The sequence below is a fragment of the Marmota flaviventris genome, chromosome 6, assembly GCF_047511675.1.
Source record: "Marmota flaviventris isolate mMarFla1 chromosome 6, mMarFla1.hap1, whole genome shotgun sequence".
In the NCBI taxonomy this organism is placed as follows: domain Eukaryota; kingdom Metazoa; phylum Chordata; class Mammalia; order Rodentia; family Sciuridae; genus Marmota; species Marmota flaviventris.
In genome coordinates, this window is record NC_092503.1 from 73,744,472 (window position 1) to 73,758,297 (window position 13,826).

At 34.6% G+C, this 13,826-nt stretch overlaps 1 protein-coding gene across 2 annotated transcripts in view; it reads left to right on the forward strand.

Annotated features, from left to right (window-relative positions):
- Positions 1–13,826, forward strand: part of Rars2 (arginyl-tRNA synthetase 2, mitochondrial) — a 60,725-nt gene that overhangs the window by 46,148 nt on the left and 751 nt on the right. Inside the window, exons 10-19 of one of the 2 annotated variants that reach the window (XM_027928196.2) lie at positions 977–1,083; positions 4,869–4,964; positions 7,466–7,526; positions 9,056–9,132; positions 9,596–9,720; positions 10,289–10,356; positions 10,439–10,548; positions 11,021–11,116; positions 11,978–12,052; positions 13,738–13,801. In XM_027928196.2, the coding sequence (XP_027783997.1) occupies positions 977–1,083; positions 4,869–4,964; positions 7,466–7,526; positions 9,056–9,132; positions 9,596–9,720; positions 10,289–10,356; positions 10,439–10,548; positions 11,021–11,116; positions 11,978–12,052; positions 13,738–13,801 (879 nt within the window). Of the gene's footprint in view, positions 1–976; positions 1,084–4,868; positions 4,965–7,465; positions 7,527–9,055; positions 9,133–9,595; positions 9,721–10,288; positions 10,357–10,438; positions 10,549–10,970; positions 11,117–11,977; positions 12,053–13,737; positions 13,802–13,826 lie in introns of those variants that run through there. The other variant, XM_027928197.2, reaches the window with a different exon arrangement.

Sequence of the window (13,826 nt, forward strand, 5' to 3'; positions counted from 1 at the left end):
TCAGATGACTTTCTAATACTTCTTTTCAGTCTGGTTTTCCTATCCTCTCTCTTATCATGCCTTCACTTAATTTTTTCTTCGTTTACCTCCTTAGGCCTGTATATGATGGTTATAAATTCATTCATTTAATAAACATTTGCTAGGGAAGGTATTCAACAATGAATAAAAGACAAAATTTTTGCTGTCATGGACCTTTTATTGTAGCATAGAGCAAAACAAGTTAAAGGTAGAGTGAAGTAAACAAGAAATATATATAGTCTGTTAGATGGTGTTAGATGGTAAGATCAATCATATATGTTCTGTGACTAGTGTGAGGAAAGATTTTGTAAGAAGTCTACTTATCTGAAGTAAATAAGCAAGATAAAGAACAGTAGGAAAGGAAATCAAAGAAGATGAAGGGTGGGACGTGATGTGGGCCATTCTCCAGGGCTATATAGTATGGCTTTCTGCTATGATAGAAATATTCTGTATCTATGATGTCCATTATGGTAACTGCTAACCACATGTCACATTTCAGCTCTTGAAGGATGAGTAGTACAACTAAGGAAGTAAATTCTATTTTATTTAATTCTAATTTAAGTAGTCATATACATATTGAATAGCACAGTATCATTGTAAGGACTTGACCTGTGTAGTAGCGCAGGCCTATAATACCAGCAGCTTGCGGGGCTAAGGCAGGAGAATTGCAAGTTTAAGGCTAGCCTCAGTAACTTAGGGAGGCCTTAAGCAACTTATTGAGACCCTGTCTCAAAGTAAAATATAAAAAGGGCCAGGGAAATGGGGATGTTGCTCAGTGGTTAAGTGCCCTGGGACCAAAAAAAAAAAAAAAAAAAAATTTTTTTAATAGGAGTAACTTGAGCTAATTTTTATTTTCCCCATCTACATTACAGATTGTAAAACCTCCTTAATTTTGTTTTACTGTAAGATAATTGGAGATTTAACTAACATTAATTGTTTTCTTTCTGAACCCTTTTAGCGTTTAGGAATATACTTTGATGAATATTCAGGAGAATCATTTTATCGTGAAAAATCTCAAGAAGTCTTAAAGTTGCTGGAAAGTAAAGGACTCCTACAGAAAACGATGTATGATCAGGTTATGATTTTTTTAGTTACGCATTTTTTGAAATTGGTGTTGCTGTATTCTTTCAATAAGGATAACAAAATGCATGGTGCAGCCGTTCTGGCTTTTTCTCATAGTACTTTTTTTTTTTTTTTTTTGCTTCTGTTTAAAGTACTTTGCCACATGCTTTTGCTGTAATAGCAAAAGCCTGGTAAGGGTGGGAGAAAAGGTATTATCTGTTCTTTATATGAGAGAGAACTGAAACACAGAAAATGTAAGTGAACTGCCTTGAGTCACACAAACTGATAAGATGTAACCTTAAAAGGAAGTAGAACTACTTCTTAAGACTCAACCTTATCTTTTTTAAAAAAAACTCCATCCTTTTCAAAAAAGGTTTAAGGAAGCTTGGATTTAAGGAGTAAAAGTGAGCAAATCAGGAAGTAGGGTAGGAAATAAAGTCAGAGGTGTTGTTAGTGCATTCCTACTGGTATTGTTTTCTTGTATATATTTAATATATATGTAGAATCATTTTATTTTTTAAAAATCATTTTTAATTGACAAAAGAGAAATTGCATGTACTTATGGTATGTGTATGTCTTAATGTATGTATACATTGTTGAGTGTCTAAATTTAAGCTAGTTAACATACTTGACTGTGATGAGAATGAACTCTCTGAAAATCATCTCTCACAGCTGTGATGACATTTAAAATCTATTCTCTTAGCAATTTTCAGTTTATTATACATTATTATTAATTATAGTCACCATATGATAGATAGATCTCCAGATCCTTCTTCCTGTCTGACTGCAACTTTGTACCCTTTAACATCTCATTCCCTATCCCTGGTATATACTCTGCTTCTGAGTTAGATTCTTTTAGATTTCACATATAGGTGAGATCATATAAGTTTGTTTTTCTGTGTTTGGCTTATTTCTCTGAGCATGATTTTCTTCAGACTTATCCATGTTGTCAAAATGACAAGATTTTCCTTTTAAGGCTGGATAGTTTTCCATGGTGTATATATGCCATATTTCTTATATCCATCTCCTGTTAGCAAACAACTTGGGTTGATTACATATCTTGGCTATCATGGATAAAGCTGCAGTGAATGTGACAGTGCAGATATCCCTTCAACATACTGATTTCATTTCCTTTGGATGTGTACCCAAAAGTAAGATCATAGTGGATCATAATGGATTATAGTGTAATTCTGCCTGTAAAATTTTTTTAAAGAACCTCTATATTAGTTTTCCACAGTAACGTACTAATTTATAATCCTACCAGCATTATATAAGGATTCCTTTTCTCCACATCCTTACCAACACTTGTTTTTTGTTTTGATAAAAACTGCTCTAAGAGGTCGATGAGCACTCACTGTGGTTTTCATTTGCATTTCCCTTATGGTTAGTGATGTCAAGCACCTTTTCATATACCTGTTAGCCTTTCGTGTCTTCTTTTGAGAACTGTCTCTACAAGTCCTTTGTACATTTTTAATCATATTATTTGTTTTCTTTCTGTTGACATTTGAGTTTTCCTTATATATTCCTGATATTAACCCCTCATCAGATACATGATTTGCAAATACTTTCTCCCATTCTGTAGATTATCTCTTTACTCTGTTGATTGTTTTCCTTAGCTCTGTTGATTGAAGCTTTTTAGTTTGATGTTTCATTTGTCTATTTTTACTTTTTTTGCCTGGGCTTTTAGGATCACAAGCAAGAAATCTAATAATTTTATAATTTCAGGTCTTTTGTTTGTCTTTAAATCATTTTGTACATGGGGTGAGATAAGGGTCCAGCTCCATTATTCTGCTTGTAAATTTCCAGTTTTCCCAATAATATTTATTGATGAGATGGACCTTTCCCCACTCTGTTGAAGGTCAATTGACTATAAATGTGTGGTTTTTATCTAGGCTTTCTCTTTTGTTCCTTTGGTCTATGTCTCTTTTGAAACAGTATAATCCTGTTTGGGTTACTATAATTTTTAGTAGATTTTAAGATCATTGGTGTAATTTCTCTAGCTTTTTTCTCCTTTGCTTAAGAGTTTTGTGGCTATTTGGGATCTTTTGTTTTTCCATAGGAATTTTAGGATTTTTATTTCTATGAAAAATGTTAGGATTTTGATAAGGAATGTACTGAATCTGTAGATCTGTAGTATGAACATTTAAAAAATATTGTTCCAATCAGTGAACATAGATTATCTTTTCAGGTATTTGTCTTAATTTCTTGCATCATTTTATAATTTTCACTGTACAAATCTTTCACCTTATTTAAATTTATTCCAAAGTATTTTAAATTTGTTGATGCTACTGCAAATGGAATTATTTTTTCTTTATTTCACTTTCAGCTAGTTCATTATTAGTGTACAGAAATTCTTTTGGGTTTTGTTAGTTAGTTTTGTATTAGGCAGCTTTACTAAATTTGTTTATTCTAACAGTTTCTTGGTGAACAGTTTAGGATTTTCTATATAGAAGATCTTGTTTCCTATGAAGAAAGACTGTTTAACTTCTTTTCCAATTCAGATGGCTTATATTTCATTTGCTTGCCTAATTGCTCTCTAGTTTAGCTTTTAGCTTCCTGTCAGCTGAGCAGAGAAATAGTGCAAATCACAGGAGCCTAAGCAATTGTAATACAGAAGCATACCAGTTGCTTACAATTGTCACTTTTCATAGTCCCAAAGCAAAATTTCTCCTGTCATCTTTATAAAGAAGACATGAAAAATGTAGTTAATAGCATCATCAGTAATGCTCTTAAGGAAAAGTTTTAAATTGTCATATATAAATTCCAGTTTTTCAGCTGGGTATGGTGGCACACACCTATAATTAACCTGCTCAGGAGGCTGAGGAAGGAGTATTCCAAGCTAGAGGCCAGCCAGGGTAACTTAGTGATATCCTTTCTGGAAAAAAAAAAAAAAAAGTGGGAGGCCAGGGCAGAGGATGTAACAAGGTGTTTGCCTAGCCCATGTGAGATCCTGGATTCAAATCCCAGTACAGCCAAAAGAAAAAATCAATTTCAATTTTTGGTCAAGCAAAAATACAATAAAATTCTATGGTTTTTAATGCTGAGGAATACTTTCTAGCATGTTAAAAGTTAGCCTAATATTAATGTATAACATCCAATTAGAAAAAGAGTTTATGATATTTCATAGTTAAAACTCAGTTGTAATCTCATTTTTAAACTAGCCATATTAAAATTTTTACCTGAGTAACTTAGTCAGTGTTACAGATTTTAAAAATATAGGATGGACTGGGGTTATAGCTCAGTGGTAGAGCACTTGCCTAGCATGTGTGAGGCACTGGGTTCAATTCTTGGCACCACATATAAATAAATAAATAAAATAAAGGTCCATTGACAACTGAAAGAAAACAATTTAAAAAATATGTGTGTGTGTGTGTGTGTGTGTGTGTGTGTGTATCATGACCAAACATTAATTATGTCATACCCACTTTTTTTTTTTTTTTTTTTTTTAATACGAGGAATTGAACCCAGGGGTGCTTAACCACTGAGCCACATCCCAGCTCTTTTTACATTTTATTTAAAGACAGGGTCTCACTAAGTTGCTGAGGCTGGCTATGAACTTGTGATCCTCCTGCCTCAGCATCCCTAGCCTCTAGGATTACAGAGATGTGCCACCATGCCCACTTTTAATAGATTCTCAATCAGAGTTCTTACTTCTTGGTTTTTTGTTCATTGTTTGTTATAGGTTGAATTGAAAAGGCTTATTGCTATTTGATTTGCCAGAGGTGATGTTATAGATGTACTTTTTGAAGTTATAATTTGTTTCAGAGTTGCCTTTTTTGCATTTCTAGAAAAGGAACAGCTATAGTAGATCTCTCTGGGAATGGTGACCCCTCTTCAATTTGTACTGTAATGCGAAGTGATGGGACTTCTCTCTATGCAACCAGGTTTGTTGTGTCTGCAGGGGGAAACATTGGAACGTATATATGACTTGGTGTTCTTTTCCTAGGATTAATGCCAAAATAATCATTTCATCCTCAAAAATCTATAGGATTTCCACACTAGAATACATTGTTCTACGAACTATAAAACTGAATTTCTTCATAATCAACTACTATGTATTTTTACAATTGTACATGGTGGGCAATTGTACTAAAAGGTGACCAAGTTAGCTTAGTTCTGTCCTCATACATTAAAGACCATCTTATATGGACATTAATACCAGAACTCATTATGATTATGGTAAAATAGACCAAGAGAGATGTAGGCCTGTTGCTTTTATGTGTGTGTGTGTATATTTTTTTCACCCATCTCCATGATTCATTTCAGGGAAGGGAACATTCTCTGATGATCAGTAAGAACTGGGTTTAAATCCAACATTATTTTTGGGATAAATCTAGTAGGAAAAAGAGTCAGAACAATAAATAGTCATACAAGCAAGCATGACCATACCCAAGCACTGCTGGTAAAAGACTCCAGTGTCTCCCAGGCAAGAATTTTATATTCTAAGTCACAAACCACTTTTGTTGTTGTTTTACGGTCCTGGGGATGAACGTAGAACTTCATGCATACTAGTCAAGCTACATCCCCAGCCTCTACACAAACTACTTTTGTAGCATAAAGTCATATTATTATTGGCAGTAACTATAATCATTTATTGTAAACAACTTTAAACAACCAGTCTTTTAATTGTTCCTAGAACATTCATCTGTTTCTATTACTTGTGGACATTTCCCTTTATCATCATGCAATTGGAGTTGGGAAGTGAGAAGAACCTATGTCTTAAGAGACACATACTTTTTCTAGACACAAAATATATATATATGGTAGAAATTTTTTTGTGCCAGCAAATTATCCCTTGACCAGTGGTTAAAAGAAATGTCCATTCAGAATGAAAATTCATATCTGAAAGACTACAACTATCTTGATCTGTTTTTGTGGACTATCATTAGGTCTAGAATTTCAATACTATTACTTTGGGGAAAAAGAAAAAGTCTCCTTGGAACAGAGGATGTATGACAGAGTCCCCACTGCTACCCTGATCTGGTATCTTTTTCAGCCTTTCATTATGTCTAGATATTTCTATATATTTACTTTAACACCTGTACTTTCTCTTTTTACTTTGGGGAGATAATTCTCCCTTTGCTATACTGGGTTCCTTATAGAATACATCTATATGTGAGGATGTGAATTAAAGGAGTTGTTGGAGCAGAAAAGAAAAGTGCAGGAGAATACTGCAAAAAGCACAGAGCATAGGTCTGACACATGGATTTTTTGTTCTGGCACCACAACTATCACTTCCCTATCCAGGCTATGGTTCCCTGCTTTATGAAGTGGCAGACCTGGACTAAAATCACCTGGCATTTCTTCCAGCTTTCAAATTCAGTTTCTATAAACTCAACCTAGAACTGTTTCTTATATTTTCTTTTGTTCTTTGTTTCAAGAGGTTTCTTTTATTTTGTCCTTGGCTAAAACCAAAAGTATAATGGGACTATGTAGTTGTGACATCATTTTTGTGATAATCTTCATTTTTGTGATAACCTTTTATTATCATAATCCCTCTCAAGAATCTTGTTAGCTATAGTTTACCTAACTGCAACCCTCATGAATTTTTAATGCCACAGCTCTGCTGTATATTTGTGTGTACTGTAGCATATTTAAGCTGCATAAAGAACAAGATTTTCTTGCCCCTCAGAAAAAAGTTTTTGCCTTTAGTGAGAATGCATATTCTGTGCATGAGGTGGGTACTGATGATAATCTTCCAACATTTCAAAAGATTTAATAATTTTTTTCAATCCTTCCAATATTGTGTATTAACCAAAACAGTTTTAATATTCAGCTTTAGTATCATTTTAATAATCTTGGACTTATATTTTTATAGTTTATGGTTTACTTTTTATTATTTTACACTAGGTTCAAAGTAAATACTTCGTATTTAATTAGAGATAAAAGAGGTAGGTGTAATTTTTATCAAAGGACTTATGGACTTTTAATATACACTATAAGATATGGCTTCTGAGTAGTCCAAGATTTTGAAGATCCTTAATAGTACTAGAAGAAGAGTGCTTAGATGATACCTCTTTCGCTACTATATCATCTATATTTAAATTATTTAATTGTCATAAACGTGACACTTAGGTGTTTTTTTTTTTTTGTAAACATTTACCTAGAAGATACTTTGCCTGTAGCTATTATAGTTTTTATTATTACTTGTTTTAGAGCTTTGCTTATTTATTTGTTTCTCCAGAGCTTTTCTTATTACTACTTTTCCCAAACCTGTTTTGTATCAAAAGTATGTATGTATTAGGACTATACAAGCATGTATCCTATATTTTGGGCTATTGGATAATATAGTAGTTCTTAAATAGAAAAGTTTTGTTGTTATTAAATAGGTAAAATTAGTTATTATTAAATCTACATAACTCTTAATTTATGGCCATTTTTTCAGAGATATAGCAGCTGCTATAGATCGAATGGACAAGTATAATTTTGATACAATGATTTATGTGGTAAGTAATCACAATAAAGATCAAAAGGTTACGACCCCTACATCATGAAAACAGCAGAGATAGAAATTATATACCATGTTGAAAAATACAGAAAAATAATTTTGTCAAACTCAAAATTCAACATTAAATATAGTTCAGGTAGCAACCTTTTTTATATGTGGTGCTGAGAATCACACCCAGTGCTTCATACATGCTAGGCAAAGCTCTATCACTGAGCTACAACCCCAGCCTGGCAACCTCTATTTTAGAACGACTTTTGTGTGTGTGTGTGTGTGTGTGTGGTGCTGGGGATTGAATCCAGGGTCTTGTACATGCAAGGCAAACACTCTCCAATTGAACTATATCCTCAGTCCCTAGAAAGATTTTTTTTTTAACTTAAAAATGAAAAAATTCACATTGCTTTATAGTAAAAACATTGCATAAATCAGGAAAATTGTTATGTGAAATTAATAAATTGCACTGTAATGCAATTGTTTTTAAATAATTTTTTGTTTTCTAGTAGTTTAACTCACAAAAAGTTTTAAAACAGTACCTTTCACCCAGCTATCCCCAAAGGTAATATCTTATCATAGTACTTTTCGATATCAGGACATTGACATTTGTAAAGACCTTGTTCAGATTTCACCAATTTTTACACCTCTCATCTGTGAGTTGGGTTTCATTAAATTTTATCATGTGAATAGATTTATGTAACCATCACCACATTTACAACATGAAATTTTTCTTTCACAAAGCATACTTTCTGGTGATCAGCCACCAAAAAGTTAGTTTTCCTCCAACCCTAACCCTGTAATATAAATGGAATCATACAGTATGTAACCTTTTGAGATCAGCTTTATTCGCCCACTATAATGAATATTCTTGAGATTTATCCAAGCTGTTTTGTCAGTAATGTTTTGTTTTGTTTTGTTTTAATGACTGAGTTATCTAGTTTGTTCTCCCCTTTCCTTCCATTTCATGTGCAATCTCTTTTTATTAAAAAAGTTGCCATCAAACATCTTTTTATTTATTTATTTTTCATTACTGGGGACTAAACCCAAGGCCCTCCACATGCCGTGGCAAGCTCTCTACCACTGAGCTACACCCCCAGACTTTTTAAAATTTTATTTTGAGACAGGGTCTTGCTATGTTGCCCAGATGTCAAACTTGAGATCTTCCTGTCTGAGCCCCTAAAGTAGCTGGGATTACAGTATGCACCACCATGCCTGACTCGAACATCTTTTTAAAGTTTGTCTTTGGTCTTCTTGAAAATAGACATCATAATAGCTGAGAGAGAGAGATTTAAATAGAAATCACAGAAAATTAAAGTTCATATTTCCTCTTGACTTGATGGAGTACTATGGCCCTTATTTCCCTCTCGTAGAGCACTCAGTTTAGATACTTTTTTATAGGCATCCCCTTTTCATATTTATATTAAACATACTGATTGACAGTGACTTTAGTCTGTCAAAACTGTTAATTTGATTCAGGTCCAACCTAGTTTTGTATAATTATTACTGTATTTTTATTTTAAATATTTTTTTCCCAAGACAGATAAAGGGCAAAAAAAGCATTTTCAGCAAGTATTCCAAATGCTGAAGATCATGGGATATGATTGGGCAGAAAGGTAATGTCTGCATGGTTCTTAATTGCTGCCCAGGGTCACTATGTATTAGGTCAGCTAAGCCTGAAAATGTACCTAGAGAGATTTTTATTCAGACTTCAGATCTTTGTTTTAAGTTTTAGGGTGGAGAAGCGGAGTTGATTTTTATATTAATTTATGTTCTGATAGTATGTTTTTGTTAGATATTTGCCATCACTGTCTAGATTTTCAGAATTCTGAATCCCCCTCTTTAAAAGCAACTAGTAGTTTAATCACCTGCTAGTGGTTATCTGGTTATCTTATAAAATAAAGCTCTCTGCTTAGTATGTTTGGGGCTTCAACAAGTCACATCTTGTTTTATTTTATTAATTTTAAAAACTTCACCATGAAGGGTAGTTTGTGTTCCTCTCTGGAAGAATATTTTGGTATACTCAGGATTACCAGTTCATTTTTAGCTTTCTGTTGACTAAATGCCTGTGCATTTCAGGTGCCAGCACGTGCCCTTTGGAGTAGTCCAAGGAATGAAGACAAGAAGGGGAGATGTCACTTTTCTGGAAGATGTCTTAAATGAGATTCGACTAAGGATGCTACAGAATATGGCTTCCATTAAAAGTAAATTCACATTTTGTTGTTGAAGTCATACCTTACATGCTACTTTTATGTTTTACTAGACTTTCAGGCAATGTGATATAATTGTCTGCTGAACTTTCCCTGGCCATGTCAAAAGTAGCTTTCACTGATTTTTAGATGCCCAAGGTAACAGACCTGCTGCTCATGAATTGTTTATTTTAATAATCTGAATAGAATCTTACTCTTCTTTTCATGGACAGTTCAGGCATCATCATTCTGTTGTCTGGGTTATTGTGTGAGGTTCCTATGTTACAAATTAGATACAGGTCACAAGCTCATATGGATTTATTTAATCTCCCTTAGAAAAATAAGTGTCAGCTATATCTAATATCTTACAAGGCATATCTGTAGGAAAAATAAATTCTTATTTCTTCTCTTTAATGAGGCAGGAAAAGTAAAAATTAGCCTAAACTAGGAAGGTAAAGTGCCCACTCTGAACTTGTTTGGTTTTAATTGTCAGCATGCATTTTTGGCAGATTTTTTCTCCACCTCTATCTGTGATGTTGGCAGTGTCAGGCAGGTTAAAGAGAGTTGCCTTTGTCTATTTCAGCAACTAAAGAACTCGAGAACCCACAAGAGACTGCAGAGAGGGTTGGGCTTGCAGCGCTCATTATTCAGGTCTGTTTAGATCTCTTCTTATGAGACCTTTTTGTCTGGTATTAGAACAAATCCTAGGGCTAAAGATTTACTGTCATTGTAGGACTTCAGAGGTTTACTCTTATCGGATTATCAGTTCAGCTGGGATCGTGTTTTCCAGAGTCGTGGGGATACAGGAGTCTTCCTTCAGTACACGCACGCCCGCCTCCACAGGTGAAAAGAGACCACAGGGAAACCACTGCCCTCCCCTAGGTTGGGACCTGGGTGTTGTAGTTCCAAGACCAATAGCAGGCCCTGTTTGTTGGGTTTTTCTAGCATCTCCTATTCAAAGCCAGTTAAAGCACAACAGACCTCCTGTTGTTGTTGTTTTTAAATATTTATTAAGCACCTACAAGAAATGCCTTTATGTATATTAACCTTAATTAGTTCAAAATCATGCTGTCAAAGAATGTATTATTGCCTACATTTTACAGATACAGAAACAAATCGAGAATTTGAGGATTCAAATTGAGATTCAATTTTAATTTCTCAGTTGAGAAAATGGAGGATTCAGGTCAAATATGTTAGCACTGAAGTTTAGGGCTATGTTAAGGAGATCAAGACTGTACATTTGAGGTAATGTTCATCACCTACAGTTATGTGTGTGTCCTTGGATGAAGTCTATGATGTTTTTAACTTATAATAGTTTGGAAGAGACTTTTGGATCTGGTTATCTGAATGACCTCAACACTGCTTGCTTACAAGAGCCACAGTCTGTTTCAATTCTCCAGCATCTTCTCAGGTATGATGGTTTTTTGGTATTACCAAGTCTGCTTCTGCTAATTGAATTAACTGTTGGTTGGTATTTTTGCTGACCACTAAAAAGTATGCCCCAAAAGTGTTTTTTCTGCCTTTTGAGGGAAGATGAAGTGCATTACTCAAGATCAGTCTTTGAGTCTTAAAAAGGCTATCACCTCTGAATTAGCAGAAATGCCTGGCATCCACTAGCCCATTGTTTGGGCAGGTAAAGCCTGATAAAAGCATAAACTTATGGTTTTAGAAAAGAACACCTTCTCACCCTGATAAGGAAAAATCCTCCCTTTGTGCAGCTTCTAAAAGGTCATACATCCTTCACTTGCTTGCTGGCTTCAGCTCACAGTCTCAAATAAATCTATCTGTCTGATGCCCCCACACTGGACAGGAGGCCATACCTGTTAGACTTGTTAACATAGATCAGTCCCAAGAAGAATGTGGGTAGCTGAAACCAAGGCAGTTTTCTTTGATTGCCAAACAGTAAAATTTACTCATGGGCAGCTAATTTGTGAAGGAAAATAAACCAACCTGATTTTCTTAGCCTTGAAGGTAGATTTTGTAGATTATGTTCCTCAAATTGGCTGGAGGCTTTGTACATTCATTTTAACAGCCATGATTTAAGTCTGCTCTGGATTAGGCCTAAGAGATAGCAAGATGATTTAGAAAGTCCCTGCATCCGGAATTTGTAAGAAAAATATGCATTTACCTTCAGATGTACACAGGTCTTTTTCCATATGCCCTCTATTCTTAATGATATCAAGTAAGTCTTTTCATCCAAGGTCTCTTAACAACTTAGAGTAATGTGTGCATAGTCTGTCTCTGTCAGCTCTCCCTATCATCTTTCTTTTAGGTTCGACGAAGTGCTTTTTAAATCATCTCAGGACCTTCAACCCAGGCACATTGTTAGTTACCTTCTAACTCTAAGGTATTTGATAATTTTCCTATTTTCAAGCATTAATGACATTTGAGACCTGATCCAACAAAGAACATTTCTTTCATCTAAAGATTTCCTATAAATAGACAGATCCCTTGCCCCCCAAAATTGATGGTTTTGCTGCAAGTTACAGGAATTTTTGCCAATTAGCAATTCAGTTTCATTTATTCATCAGTGACATAAAGTATAGTCACTATAGTCAAATGAATAGGGACAACTACCCACGATGCTCTGGGTAGTTACAGCACAGTGCATATTTGTTGTGATACAGTGAACATAAAAGACAATTTTAGCCCAGACCTGGAGGATCAGAAGGGGCTTCTCAGGGGAAAGCAGTAGATATTAATCAGGAGAAGCATGTATCTAGGAAGAAGGAAAAAGCAGAGTTGAGCAAGAACTACAAGGATATTCCTGGAAGGGATGACAGATGATGTCTGTATAGGCCTTTTTGCCATGTACTTTTTGCTATTTAGATTTTCAGGGCAGTGGGTCCATAAAAGCATTTTAAGCAGAGGCACAGAAACATCAAGTCAGCTAGAGAGAGGGTAGAGATTGAACTAGGAGGCAAATCAGTGAAACTCTGATAGAAATTTTATGGTTATTTTAAAACCTTTGAATAGAAGTTGAGTCTACTTTTACACAGCAACAGTATTAACTTCCTATAAGCAATTTTTTAAATTTTTTTTTAGTTGTAGATGGACATGATACATTTATTTTATTTATTTGTATGTGCAAGCACATTACCACTGAGCCACTGCCACAGTCCCTCCCATAAGCTATTTAAGAAAGGAAATTTTGCTTTTACTCAATATCTACTAAATTAGAGACTTAGTTGAACTATTTTTTTCAGTTATAGATAGACAACAGACACAATACTTTATTTATTTTAATGTGATTCTGAGGATCAAACCCAGTGCCTCACATATGCTAGGCAAGTGCTTTATTGCTGAGCTCCAAACCCAGCCTTAGGACTATTTTCTTGACTAAATTTTTTTTTTCCTTGATATACAGAGGAAATAAAGCCAGAAAATCTTAGGAAATATCAGTCATTAAATGAATATCCTAAGCATCATTTCTCTGGGACACTGTTCTACTTGGTGCCATACCTGAATAGAAAAGGTGTTTTAAAGAAGAGTAGCCTGTGTGTGTGGAATGGATTGATAACTAGTCTCTAGCCCACCTCCTCACTCTACACAGGGAAAAGGCCGTGGCATATTATACTTTTTAATTTTAAAGATTATCCAAGTAAGTAAAAAGTTGTTAGAAAGGAATAACCTATATTTGTAAAACTAGCAATGAGGGCTGGGGACGTAGCTCAGTTGGTAAAGTACTTGCCTCACATGCACAAGGCTCTGGGTTTAATCCCCAGCCCCCCCCCCCCCCCACACACACACACACAAAATAAATAAATGAAGGAGAAACTAGCAATGAAATTATAATATCAAGAACTTGGTAATAGAACCAAGACCAAAATTTAAAGCTTGAGTTGAGTGTGTTTTAGTTTGTTTTAGTAAAGCAGTGAACTTCAGTCTCAGCTTTACAACTTTGGATACCTTCTTTAGTGCTTCCAAATTTTGACTTATTCCAATTTGAGGGAAAAGAATTAGATATAACATGAACTTGATAACAGGAAATTTCTTCTTGTTCCAATGATGATTTCTCTCTTTCTGTTTTAGTCATCTTGCAGCTGTGGCACACAAAACACTCCAAATAAAAGATAGTCCTCCTGATGTGGCTGGGGTAGGTTATAATGAATGTCTTTCCT